Consider the following 13,507-nt stretch of genomic DNA (forward strand, 5'->3'; position numbering starts at 1 on the left):
AAAACATGATTTTTTTTTTTTTTTTTTTTTGCATCTTTTTTTGTTTGTTTAGCAAAAAATAAAACTCCGAGCTGTAACTAAATACCACCAAAAGAAAGCTCTATTTGTGGGAAAAAAATGATAAAAATTTCATTTGGGTACAGTGTTGTATGCCCGCGCAATTGTCATTCAAAGTGCATCAGCGCTGAAAGCTGAAAATTGGTCTGGGACTGAGGGGGGTTTAAGTGCCCAGTAAGCAAGTGGTTAACCTAAGGTAGGCACTGTTGAATTCTGTTAATGCTGGACTCAAGGTAAACTGCTACTTATTAAATTAAATGCATACTGTATAAGGAAGCTGTTTTATCTGCAAAGTGATTTGTGTTTCTGAAATTTAGACAGTCCTGTGTTTTGTTTTGTTTTCTGTTATCTTTATTTGTAAAACTGAGAACACAGCATAGCCAACAATTCCCTACTTATGAGGGCTTGCAATGAAAATAACAGAGGTAAAAGCATCGGCATAATAGCTACAAAAACAGGACATAAATAGGAAGGAAAGGAAAACTAGGGATGTATAAAACACAGCACCATTTTTTGAGGGCCAATTCTATCACTTCTGGGCTTCTCACCATGAAGCGGCCACAGGAGACCCCACAGGCACCACCAGCGGAGGAGGGGGGGCAACAAAGCCTCCATCAAATCCCCATCCAGGGGTAATGCCACCAGGGCCCATCCCAGGACCGCCCGGGGCAAAGACCCCGCTAATGTAGGGTCACCCAGTGCCTCCTTCCGATCTCAGCCACTGTCCTGAGCCACTCCTCACTAGTGGGCACTTGTGGACGTTTCCAGTAGATGGGTAAAAGTCGTCGGGACATTGACCCCAAGAGCGTCCTTTATCTGAGTTTTGATATCTAAACAGAAAGGGCGAATTGCAGGGCATTCCCACCAGAGGTGAAGGAGTGTGCCCCTGTGACAACATCCATGCCAGCAATGATCTGCAACCGAGACGTGACAGAGCTGCAGATACCCAGTACCAATGCATCAAGCGCTTATAGTTAGTCTCCTGGGTCTTGGATTCTATGGAGCTAGAGTGTGTGAGTTTAAACATGTGTTATTTGTTCCGCTAAGAACTCCAACTCAAGGTCACGCTCCAACTCCCGAATAAAGGCCGGCTTTGGCATAGTAGACAGTCCTGTTTGTATCTGCTACAATTAAAGCAGAAGTAAACCAGTCCATAAAACAGTTTAATTTCCGGCACGTGCTGGAAATGTAACACTCGTATTGTTTGTACTCTCAACCAAACTGTCAAACCACCCAATGGCTGGTGTCATAACTGATCACATGTGCAGCATCATGGTAGTTGTAGATTAAACAGAGGTAAAGATGGTAGCTTCCTTGGCTGAAAATGATAGGGGGCGGTTACTTACACTTTAAGTATTGTAGGTCTTGTCCTTCCCTAGCCTGTGACAGGACAGCTAGAAGAGAAGAATCAAACTGAGAAGCTACCCTCTCTGTCATTCTGCTCTGGTGGGTGGGTATATTATTATAGTACTCATTTTGAAATGTATTCTGGTGATGAGGAATATTTTATGGTGTTGTTCCAGTGGAAAATATAACTGATGTCTGACTGTTCTGCTTATACAATGGCTTCAGTACTTTCTAAGACACAGAGTAGTAGGTATTTAGGCATATTAGGTGCTATGAATTAATTATGACTTTCCTGGTCTATGTGTGGATTCTGGGCCTATGGCTCAGGTTTTAAAGCCAGATTCACCCATGCAAGTTACCAAGCATGTATTTCTTTACCTAATACTCACACGTGTTGCTGTTTACCTGTAATAGGTCACACAGTTAACAGAGAAGTTGAAGAACCAATCAGAAAGTCACAAACAGGCACAAGAGGATTTACATGAACAAGTGCAGGAGCAGAAGTCTCAGCTTCGAGCATCACAAGACCGTGTCCTGTCTCTAGAGGCCACCTTAGGGGAGCTTAATAGCCAGCTGAATGAGAGCAAAGAAAAAATTGGCCAGCTCGACTTACAGGTATTCTGAAGGCTCTTTTCATTAATAATGTTCTTACAGAGGAATGAGAACTCATTTCTGTTTAATCATTTGAGAGGATTGCATTTGCTATATTGCCTATTAAAGAAAACATTTTCTAGACATTTGCGTTTTATTTTTCAAGCCATTAAATGAACCATTTTAAATAATGATATAATATAAACCATGTCGCAATATTCAGACTTTGCAATTACCAACAATGTGCTAGAAAAATGTCAATATTCTGTTATGGTAAGACTAAGCAAATGTGCAATACTGATATGACTGCAAATTTAGATCAAGCTGCAGAGGCTCACCTAATTATTCATTTTAGAAGTAATCTGACATCTTTGCAATGACTTCAACAGCTGTCATAAGACATAAAGCATCTTTATTAGAAGCAAAAAAGGAACGCCCAAGCAATTATGTCTCATTTCTTTTTCTGTATTTAGGCTTGTATTAAGGAATTAAGGCTTGTATTAAGGAATGTATTATGTGTTATAGGTGACAGAGGAAATGTTTAGCTTTTTATATTGTGCTATGTTTTGGAGCAGCCTGCTAAACATTTGCAACAAGATATTTTGGTAGCTTGCACAATCACCTGACTGCTTTATTGTGCAAGATGCTTTTGTTACTTATTGAAGGCCTTTTGGATGTAAATGGTCCTTTTAATGCTAGATATTTTTTCTTCAGTCAAGATTTCGGCTACATCACTGCTTGAGCTAGTCTCGATATGCAGCTTTTACACTTGAGGATCGGCCCGTAGGCTCTGCCAGTGCTGTCCCCTATCTAGGATCCTTTGAAGCGCTTTGAATCCTTTGATCTTCAAGACCCTTGCGGTGCACCCGCTGTTCAGTCTTCCTTTTATGGAGACTGAAAACATACTGACAAGAAACTAGTGGAGGATGAACTTGTTTTTAAGGACCCCACTGACAAGCAATTTCAGAGCATTTCCATAGCTCTGTCCTCACTAGCGGGTCCTGCACTGCAACCTGCCTTAAGAATGTCTTTGATCTGCTTAACTCTAATGGACTGGTCTTGCTATTAGAAAGGATCTCAACACTATGACAGTTGATCCCTTGGTCAGAGAGCATTTTTAGCTCATGCCTGCAGCCTTGAGCAACCTTATTTGCTGTGTTAGTCTCTTGTCAGTGAACATGAACAGGACTTTTTGGCTAAAGTGTTGTCTGCAGCGCCTTCATGTAAAAAGTGCATGCTCTGCATGATCTTCAAGAGACAGTGCCTCTGCATGTCCTCATCAAGGATGCAAGGTGGCAAGAGGACTCATCTTGGCAACAGAAGCATAGGACTCAATCTGGAATGATTCACTTAGCGATGGAGACCAAGAAAAGCCCCCATTTCTCCAACACGTCGGCTATTCATATGTTTTTTGCTTTGGCTCCACTGCAATTCCAGTTTGTGGTCTTATTCTATTGCATTTCTGGTGTTCCCCAAGGTGCTGGTTCCTATGCTATCCATGCTATACTCTTAGGACATACACATAGTGGGAGTATCTAGAAGACTTTCAACAGCAGAAACGCAGGCTTTAGTGAAATATGTAGCTCCAACTGTCCTGACCTTGCACGTATTTCAATGGGTGCTTGGGATCTGAATTTGTTCCCTCTGCAATTCAAAAAACACCTTTTGAATCCAATCCAATCCACTCTTATTCACATATTTGCCATAATCTCTGCAAGGTCAGTGCCTAAGCTAGCAGCCTTGAAGAACCATTTCTTGCCTTTTCACGGAAAAGCTAGTGTTGAGGCCCAGAACCTCCTTTCTGTCGGAGGTAGATTCAACCTTTCACTCCAGCTAGAACATCATTCTTCCATTTCTCTGTCTGGGTCCAGTTCACCAGAAGGAGATCACTTTACATTGCTTGGATGTAGTTCAGTCTGTGAGAGTTTATCTTGTAGCCACTGTTTCCTTCAGAAAGATTGACTCTCTCTCTCTCTCTCTCTCTCATTCCTGATGGTCCCTGTAAAGCCTAGTACACACTGCTAGTTTTTTTTTATCTTTTTCATTCAACCCAGTGGGCTGAAAGTAAAAAGAACTGACAGCTCAGGTTGGAGCTGCTATACTATCTGGTTAGTACAGCAATCTCCCCTGCTGTTGTGTGCTGACAACGGGATGCACCCCCCCCCCCCCACCAGAACACTCCGGCTGATAAGGAGCTGGTCAGTAGACCCTTTTCAGTCATGCCCCCATGCCAAGCCAATTGGCCAGTTTCTGTTGAACCGACTACGATACACACAGGCCAAATGTCGGGTGGTTTCTATTGAACTGGCCGATGTCACTCAACATTTGACCCGTGTGTACGGGGCTTAAAGGTGAATCAGGTTCTCGTTTCACTACTTCACATTGGCTCAGAGAGACCATCATTCACGCCAGGCCGCACGCTAAAACTGCTGTGCCTTGCCTTTTTTGAAAACTCATTAAAGAGGAGTTTCCATAAAAAAAAAAAAATGAAAAGTCAGCAGCTACAAATACTGCAGCTGCTGACTTTTAATAATTGGACACTTACCTGTTCCAGGGTCCAGCGATGCGGGGGAATGAAGCCCCGCTCGTCCCCCCCTCTGCTTGGCGGCGCCAGCATCATAACTGTGGACACCTACTGCACATGCGCGAGCGGTGTGATTGGCCGTGCAGTCATCTGGGACCTGTCACGTGTCCCAGATGACTGACAGGAGGGAGGGGGTAGAGCTGAGCCCTGCCTGCGCTGAGAGGAAGTGATGTCACCAGCCCAGGCACTGAAGGAGGCAGACTACAAGGGACCCCCTAGCAACAGGCATTTAGATTTGAGTTAAAAAAAAAATACTAATTTTTTTTTACATATTTATTTTTTTTTTTTTTTTTTTAAATGAATGTTAATGATTTTTTTGTTTTGTTTGGTGTGCAACCCCACTTTAGTTACATTTCTTTCATCTCAATGCACTGCGGTGGAGCTGCAATGCAGTAAGATGCACTGACATGTGTTGAAATGTGGTTGGACAAAATTTCGGCCTCTGCATTTTTACACAACGTGCCACAACCCGCTTCTGTGCACATAAAAAAAAAAAAACTATTGTTTTCTGTGTGCTCTTGTGGTGAGCCTGCTTAGATCAATGCAGCTTAATGTAGGTCATCGCACATGGTGGGAATAAGCCCTTAAATTAGTAAAGTTCTGCTTAAAGTATACATAATGCTCAACAGTGATTTTCAGTTACTTATTTCTCTAATGTTTTCAAACAATAGCTCAAGGCAAAGACAGAGCTGCTGTTATCAGCGGAAGCTGCAAAAACTGCACAAAGGGTTGACCTGCAAAATCATTTGGATACAGCCCAAAATGCGCTACAAGATAAGCAACAGGTAAAGATAATCTGATTACTTCCATGCATCTATCTGTACATCGGTTTGTTATTACTTGTGGAACATTCATTTTTAGGATTGGAAGATTGAATTTCAGTGAGCAAATGTAATGTGTCAGTTCTTCTGCGCTCCAGTTAAAGTGTTGGGGAGATTTGTTTAGGGCTTATTTGAGTGTTAGGCTTAAAGAGTTTATTTTAGGTATTTGGGTTTAGTTTTAGGGCAAAGTTTTAGAAGGGTTATTAATTAGAGGCTCATTGTAGGGGTTCAGGTTAAATAGTTTTTTTTTTTAATGCATGAAGGTAAAAAAACTTCTGTGTGCAGCTCCCCCTGCATCGCCCCCCCAACCCTTAATACTCGTGGCCAATCCCGCGGAAGCTCTCCCGGGTCTCTTCTTTATCATTGACTCCTGCTGCTGTCAATCACAGCCAGTGAGAAGAGAGCAAGGGGTGGGGCCGAGCACCATATACACAGAGGCGGCTCGGTAGTGAGCATGCAGGAGTGCCCCCCCCCCCAAAGCAAGCAGCTTGTTATGGGGGAACTCAGCAGAGGGGAGGGACTAGAGTAGGAGGATGGGGCTGCTCTGTGCAAAACCGTTACACAGAGCAGGTAAGTATGATAGGTTTTGTTAAAAAAACTAAATTATTGAACCTTGAAGCAAAAGAGACAGACAGAATTTTGAGACAAACCATTTACCACTAACAGAGGTGCTTACCATGGTCTGCTTTTATTCTTTAATGTGAAACCTGATATCCCAAAAGCAGGAGTTTAAATCTAAAGCAGAAGGAAGGAGGAGGTGATGCTGTTTTGCAGCACAAAAAATATTTTCTTTTCCAATTCTGTTAGAGGAAGCGGACAGGGAACCAGGGGAGCAAAGATTGTTTGTAAAAATGGATGAAGCGCCATTTTAATTAGACTAGCAGATTCAGTTCGAGCTGACTTTCTAACACTGCATGCCCCCCATCCTGCTAACACTACACTCTTCTAAGATTGACAGTGCTGCTATCCTAAGGTGTTTTTGTTGCTCCACCTTAGAGAAAGGAGCCACCCTAGGACAGGAAGTGTGTTACAGGCTGGATTCCTAGGTAAAAATGAAGAGGGAAAAAAAATGCTAAAAAAAGAGAACTAATGCAGCCAGCACAAGTGTTAGTAAGATGCAAATTTTTCATTCATAGGTTTACGCAATAGGTTCTTGGTAATTTTTCTGGGTCAGGTTAAAGCTGTATTACACCCAAAAGAGAAAATATAATATATTGAAGCTTACTGATCTTTAGTGGCTATATTGGTTTTATCTTTTTTTAGGCTCTTTTTCCTTCTGTTTTCTCCTGGTGATCTGGCCAGTAACGCACTTCCTGTACAGACACTACTCTGGATGATTGAGCACAGGGGGCAGATTCGGACAGCAGCGTTGTCAGGTCTGGGGTAGGGGAGCATTAGATACTAGAAGATTTCAATACAGTAATAAATTGAAGCTTAACTCCATCTAATACTTTATAATCAGTTACAGCAAACAGATTTTTTTTTCCTTTTTTGGGATAAAGGTTTTACATTTATAAAAGCTGATCGTTTTAAGCACCTCTGCCAGTGTTATAGTGTGTCTCGTTCCCGTAACTGCAAAATTTTCTGTTGAAAAACAGACTTACTGGCTAGATCACCAGATGACAATCCCCTCACCATCTGAAACCTCCCCAGGGCTTCCCAGAGTTTTTCATTTTTTTTTTTGTTTTTTTTTTAAATTAAAAAGCAGCTTGCAGTTTTCTAGCCTTTCCTATGACGACACATCAGCTTCCTTCGCAGTCTCAATGCCAGCAGGAGAGGGAATTCCTTCTGGACTGAGTAGTGAGCACGTAATGACATGTGAGTGCTGCTCTTCATGAAATATTGTGAGCCTAGCCTGCATGATAATGTGTGTAAGTGACAGGCTGGGAAGAATGACATAAATATCGTTCTGCGCATAGAGGACCCGTGGCATTGGAGCAAGGAAGCAGCTGAGGACAGAGCTATAAAGGGTAACAAGAACTTTTTTCATTCAGTTCTTTCATTTTTAAGCATTAGAGGAGAGATTAAGGACTCATTATAGGGGTAGTTTATGTAGGGGAAGGTTTAAGTGTTGGGTATACTTGTGGGTAAGGATTTTTCACCTGTCAGTGATGGCAGGCTCCTCACAGAGAGCCAATATACCACAGTACTTGTAATGGAAACACAGGGAAAAGGAGGAATAGAAAAACTTTTTTTATTTATTATTTTTTTATTCACTAAGGGGTAGTGACCCATAAAATGTATGCTCTCTGTTTTTTCTTAGAGTATGTCGTACACTATGTCATGCTGTGTCCCTCATTAAAAAAAAAAAATCTTATAATAGTACTTGATAGATATATATATATATATATATATATATATATATATATATATATATATATATATATATATATATATATATATATATATAATATTTTTTTTTTTTTTTTTTTTATTGTATCTAATGAAACATGCATTTTTTCTTTTTAGGAATTAAATAAAGTCAGCACTCAGCTTGAACAAGTAACAGCAAAGTTACAAGAAAAGCAGGAGCACTGTACTCAGCTGGAGCAGAGTATTAAGGAATATAAAGAGAAATACCTCACTATGGAACAAAAGGCTGAAGCACTTGAAGGGCAAATTAAAGTGAGATATTAAAGATGACTTCTTTTTGGATGTGATTTTTGCAATTTTAAAAAGCAAAATGTTATTTTAGATCAATTTTTCACACTGGCTCCTTTTGAACTTGTTTTAAGAAACCAGCGATCATTATATTCCATTAAAGCTGATCTTTTGGCTGGAAAAAAGTTGCACTTTCTGTGGGGATACCCTCTGCACCGCAATGGTTAGAGGAATAGGAATAAGCACAAAACGTTATTCCTAACTATTCTCAACTCAAAAAGGTTGTGCTGACTTTAGGTTATGATTAAGAGCTAAGACATGTGTGAAACACTTCAACCTTTCAGTTGCCCACTGTGATCTTACTGTTTTTTGTATGTTGCGTTTTTACAATAAAGGTGTTTTTTATTCCTGGAGTGTAGCCGTGCAGATTTTTTTATTCTTGTCTGCAAGCTGGCTGGCAACTGGTCAGAGTGAGGTGAGGTTCAGCAGCAGTGGACCGACCTGGAGCAGCGTTGCTCTCTACATTGGCTGTGCTGACACCAATGGCTTGAGGGGATGCGGCCTACAGCACACAGCCCATAATTGACTGCTTTAGCTGTTTAGCTGTACATGATCTCCTATGAGATTGTGTAGAGAGGGGGGGGGGGTGTCCCTTCCCTCTCCTCACCTCACCTCACCTCACCTCACCTTAGGTCCTCTCTGTTCTGTGCAGTGTATGTGACATCAGCATTATTCCTCTACATGCTCAAAAATTCTGTGTACAGTCTGGATGTAGAGAGGAGAAGACTGCAGATAAACTGGTACAACTTATGTAGGATGATTTGTTCCATGTATATCACCTGAGGCGAGTTATTTCACTGGGTATATGTGAGGGTTTACAACCACGTTAAGTTAAGTGATGTAAAATGGCTACGTTAGATGAAGTGATTGTAACATGTATTGCTTTCTTGCACTTGCAGAAAATGGAAGCTGACTTGGTAAGTTTAAAAACAAGTCGTGAGCAGACAGTTCAAGATCTTCAGCAACAAAAGCAGCAGTGCTCCCAGCTGGAGTTGAAAGTGTCTGAACTCAGCAAACAGCTAGAGGAAGAGAAGGGATTGTAAGTCACAGTTTTTATGTTTTTCTCATTGATTGACAAAGGACAATAAATGCACCTATAAAGTGCAAGTTCAGAAAAGTAAAATGAAAAACCGCGATGTCCCTCCATTATCTTCTAGGCCACCTCATATGTACATTGACCCAATCCCACAGCCCAATTTTCCATCACTTAAAGTGATTGTAAAGTCTCTTTTTTTTAAAAATGGCAAACATGTTATACTTGCCTCCTCTTTGCAGTTGGTTTTGCACAGAGCAGCCCAGATCCTCCTCTTCTTGGGTCCCTCTTTGCTGCTCCTAGCCCCTCCCTCCTTTGAGTGCCCCTCAGCCAGCAGCTTGCTACAGGGGGCACCCAAACCGAGTCAGAACTCTGTGTATCCATTCAGACACAGAGCCCCAACCTGGCCCTGCCCCTTCTCTACCCTGATTGACTGACTGATTTTGATCGACAATGGCCAGTGGCGCCACTGCTCTGTCTCCAATTAGGGGGACTGTACTAGATGGCTGAGGGAAACGTGGACATCACTGGATAGATAAGGAGCTCAGGTAGGGAATTGGGGGGTGCTGGCAGGCTGCTGCACACAGAAGGTTTTTTATCTTAATGCATAGAATGCATTAAGATAAAAAACCTTCTGCCTTTACAACTCTTTTAAGTCAATGTTTCTTTGTTATTTAGACTTTATTTTATTTGAAACAACAGCTGACATCTACATTTATTTAGCCTTTTCCTTCCACTGTTTCTGAAATCTCTTGCTTGCCAGGTCTTTAAAAGTGCCTGCTCGATCCTTAAATGGACTCCCTGGCTCCTAATTTCTACAACCCCAATTCCCATAAAGTTATATTTATATTATATATAAAGGGGGAGAGGGGAGTCACTCTTCGGGTGTGCCTCTAGGATGGTTTTAAAAGTAAGATAATTACTAGACCAATTGCTTAGGGCAGCTCGGATTCAGATTGGAACATCACCTCAAGGTAACTATTGGTGCAGGTAAAGTGTCTACAGGGCCTCCACTTCTCTCTAAATTATTCCTCAGTATTATGGTAGCTGTTAAGTCCTCTATATGTAAAATAAAGTTTGCTTTTGGAATACCACAGTGATCTAGTCAGAGGATGCGTTTGCTTCCACGTGGATGAAATACAAACCTTGGCTGCATTCACCAAGTGGATAGTGAGAGAAGTCTTGTATGTCTGGATGGGTATGTCTGTTAGGTAGAGCAGACATGCTTCCAGATTCCCACTTAAGTCAACGGAAGTCAATTGTGTAATTCTAGCTTTCACGTCCTCCCAGAAGGGATGTATTTTGGGACAGTACCAGAGAATGTGAGCTGTCATACCAACTTTTTTGGTGCAGCGCCAACAGGTGTCTGGAATGTTACAATCCATTTTATGTAACACATATGGTGCACAATACCATCTGGCTAGTATCTTGTATCCAGTTTCCTGACACTTATTCAATGGAAGATTTGTGAGCCAGTTGGAGAATCTTGTTTGCCTGTTGGGTCGTAAAGGTAATGCCGAAGTCAAATTCCCAGTGGTGTAAAAATTGCAGGGAGAGGTCGTGTGAGGCGCTCACTAAGCTGTATTATGAAAAGATTTTGACAATATAGAAATAACTCTCTGAGCAAAGGACAATATATGATGCCCGTGATGTTCGGGCTCTCACACTGCACTACATTAAAAACAGGCATAATTCTGTGATGGACATCACTGCATGGAATATGGAATACTTTCAAAATTCCTGTATATGAACATGCCATGCAAAAGTGACAGGTAAAGCTCTATCATGCAAAGAAGAAACCCTATCTGAACATGATCCAGAAATGCCCCCGTCCTCTCTGGGCCAAAGCTCATTTAAAATGGTCTGTTGCAAAGTGGAAAACTGTTCTCTGATCAGTCGAATTTTTAAATTTGACATTCTGTTTGGCAACAATGGGCACCCAGTCCTTTCTATTGTCAATAAAATATGGGTTTATGAGATTTACAAATAATTGCATTCTGTTTTTATGAAGATTTTGCACAATGTCCCACCTTTTTTGGAATTGGGGGTTGTAGATTAAAGCGGTGTTCCAGACAGAATTTTTTTTTTAACATTTTTTTATGTAATCCATTCTTTTACACTATATTAAAACATTAACTCCATGTCATTTCACATATCGCTGATCAATTCCCGTTTTTTTTAAAATGACTTAATTTTTATTTTTGCTCTGCATAGCACTTCCATCTCTACTGTGGGCACATGTGAAACGCACTAGCATTCTCTTCCGGGATATGGTGATGCTGTATGCCCAGCGTGCACCTCTTGATCTCTCGATGCTTTGACCCGGTGTCCTGTCAGAAAGCCACTACCCATCGCACTATGCAACCAAAGTGACGTTGCATCGCGGCCATCTTGGTACACCCACACTCGTCCGCAATAAGCCTAGTGTTAGAAGTAGGCAATGGACATCTTTATACACCCACTGGAGTCCAGTTATTTTTTTCAACAGTAAACTTATATAGTGAAATACAGTATATATAAGCTGAGTTTACTGTTTTAAATATCTGTGAAAAGCAAGACTCCGGTGAGTGTATAAAGATGTCCGCTTGCTGACTTCTAACTCTAGGCTTACTGCGTACGAGTGCAGGTGTACCAAGATGGCCACGATGCAACGTCACTTCGGTTGCATATTCTGATGGGTAGCGGCTTAACTTTGGCGATGCCTGTTGTCTCCTGGGATTGATGACGCGCATATCCCAGGAGACATTGCAAAGCCGGAAATGACGTGCGTGGCCGAGGAGGAAGAAGTAGAAATACTATGAAGAAATGCAGCAATAAGTTTAAAAAAATAAAAATAAAAAAATGATATGCCAAATTGCAATGAATGCACTCTTTATTGCTGGATGGTGAAAAGTAAAAAATGGGGTGGAACTCCGCTTTATTAGTCCACAGCTGCCATTATTGTACTACCCTATACTAGTTTAAACTGATAGTAATACAAAGTTTTTAGTTGACATTATGGGATGTTTGTAGTCTTAATCTACCATGCTTGCTTGTTTGTTTACAGAGTCTCTAGTACCAAATTGGAATTACAGAAAAGGTCTGAATCCTTGCAGCACGCCAAAGAGATTATATCAAAACAAGACAAAGAAGTGACCAGCCTTAAAGAGACCATAGAAAGGACAAAACAAGAACTGGAAAAAATTACCACGCAAAGACAAGAGACTGCTGGAAATCTGGAGAAATTAAAGCAAGAAAGAGATACTTTGCAGATGGAGCTCAAAGATACCAGAGACAAGTTGGTCCAGAGTACGGAATCTCTGGAAAAATCTAAAGAATTGCTAGAAAAGGAAAGACAGACTGGTAAAGAACTGGTTCAGGTCATGGTAGGTATTCAGTATATAACATAAGCTTAATCTAGATGCTGCTTTCAATAACCATTAGAGCTGTGTTCAATATCTTGTAATGTTACAAGAGATTTTACAAACGATGGTTCAGCACACATCATTTTTTTTTTTTATAGGAAAAGTCACGTGACGAATTGAAGGTTAAGCTAAAATCACAGGCAGATGCTACAGTAAAAGAAATCCAAGAGCTTAAGACTCATCTGGCTGCTAAAGTGGAGGTAATGCTTTAGATTTTCTTTCAAATATGATTCATATACAAGATGAATTAGTGTCAAGCCAATGACATTGTTGGATCTCAAAAGAATGCTCATCCTGACTGTAGAACTGTGAGACTGCACAGATGGCTTATACATACGCAGCGTATTAAGATGTCTTGGTCACAAAACGATTTAAAAGAAAATAATTTGTCTTTGTTTAGACAGGGGAGCATTTAGCTATTTTGATTTTGACCTGTAAGGCCTCATGTACACTGCTGCTGGTAAACTGATGTTTAGGAGCATTTGGCCATTTTTTTTCAACTGCTCCTGAACTCTCCTCTGTTATCTTATCAGTACATGTACACAGGGTTGTTTACAGTTGCTTCTAGGCAGTTGAGTTTAGAGGCTTTATTTCAAACACAAAAAAATGGGTTCAGAAGCTGAAGTTACAGGCATTTCAAGCGCCAAACATTTCTAAATGCTTCTAAACGTGGCTAACCATGGTAACTCATGTTTAGCCGCATTTCATTTACAGGCGTTTTTAATTTTTGGCTTTTTTTATTTATTTTAAACGCTTCTAAGCGCAAACGCGGCATGTAAACATGGCAAAATGGACGTTTTGAACGTGAGTTACTATCTGTCAAGTTAAATTGTTCAGGAGGGGTTGTAAAAACGTCTTGTGTACATGAAACCTAAGTATGTCTGATAAGTTTATGTATTTTTGCACATGTATGCAGTGTTTTGATTGTCAGTCACTGAACCTCCTGTATTAAAGAAAACAAATCTCTAACATTGAATGTATGTACCAATAGATTAAGTGCTGACATTGT

The 13,507-nt window shown here is 40.8% G+C and overlaps 1 protein-coding gene across 3 annotated transcripts in view; it reads left to right on the forward strand.

Annotated features, from left to right (window-relative positions):
- Positions 1 to 13,507, forward strand: part of EEA1 (early endosome antigen 1) — a 175,420-nt gene that overhangs the window by 109,374 nt on the left and 52,539 nt on the right. For all 3 annotated transcript variants that reach the window (XM_077470781.1, XM_077470782.1, XM_077470783.1), the window contains 6 exons: positions 1,819 to 2,019; positions 5,251 to 5,364; positions 7,870 to 8,025; positions 8,961 to 9,100; positions 12,141 to 12,459; positions 12,597 to 12,698. In XM_077470781.1, coding sequence (XP_077326907.1) covers positions 1,819 to 2,019; positions 5,251 to 5,364; positions 7,870 to 8,025; positions 8,961 to 9,100; positions 12,141 to 12,459; positions 12,597 to 12,698 — 1,032 coding nt within the window. The remainder of the gene's footprint in view (positions 1 to 1,818; positions 2,020 to 5,250; positions 5,365 to 7,869; positions 8,026 to 8,960; positions 9,101 to 12,140; positions 12,460 to 12,596; positions 12,699 to 13,507) is intronic.

The sequence above is a fragment of the Lithobates pipiens genome, unplaced genomic scaffold, assembly GCF_037356315.1.
Source record: "Lithobates pipiens isolate NorthernLeopardFrog02 unplaced genomic scaffold, aLitPip1_a1.2 Scaffold_8, whole genome shotgun sequence".
Lineage (NCBI taxonomy): Eukaryota > Metazoa > Chordata > Amphibia > Anura > Ranidae > Lithobates > Lithobates pipiens.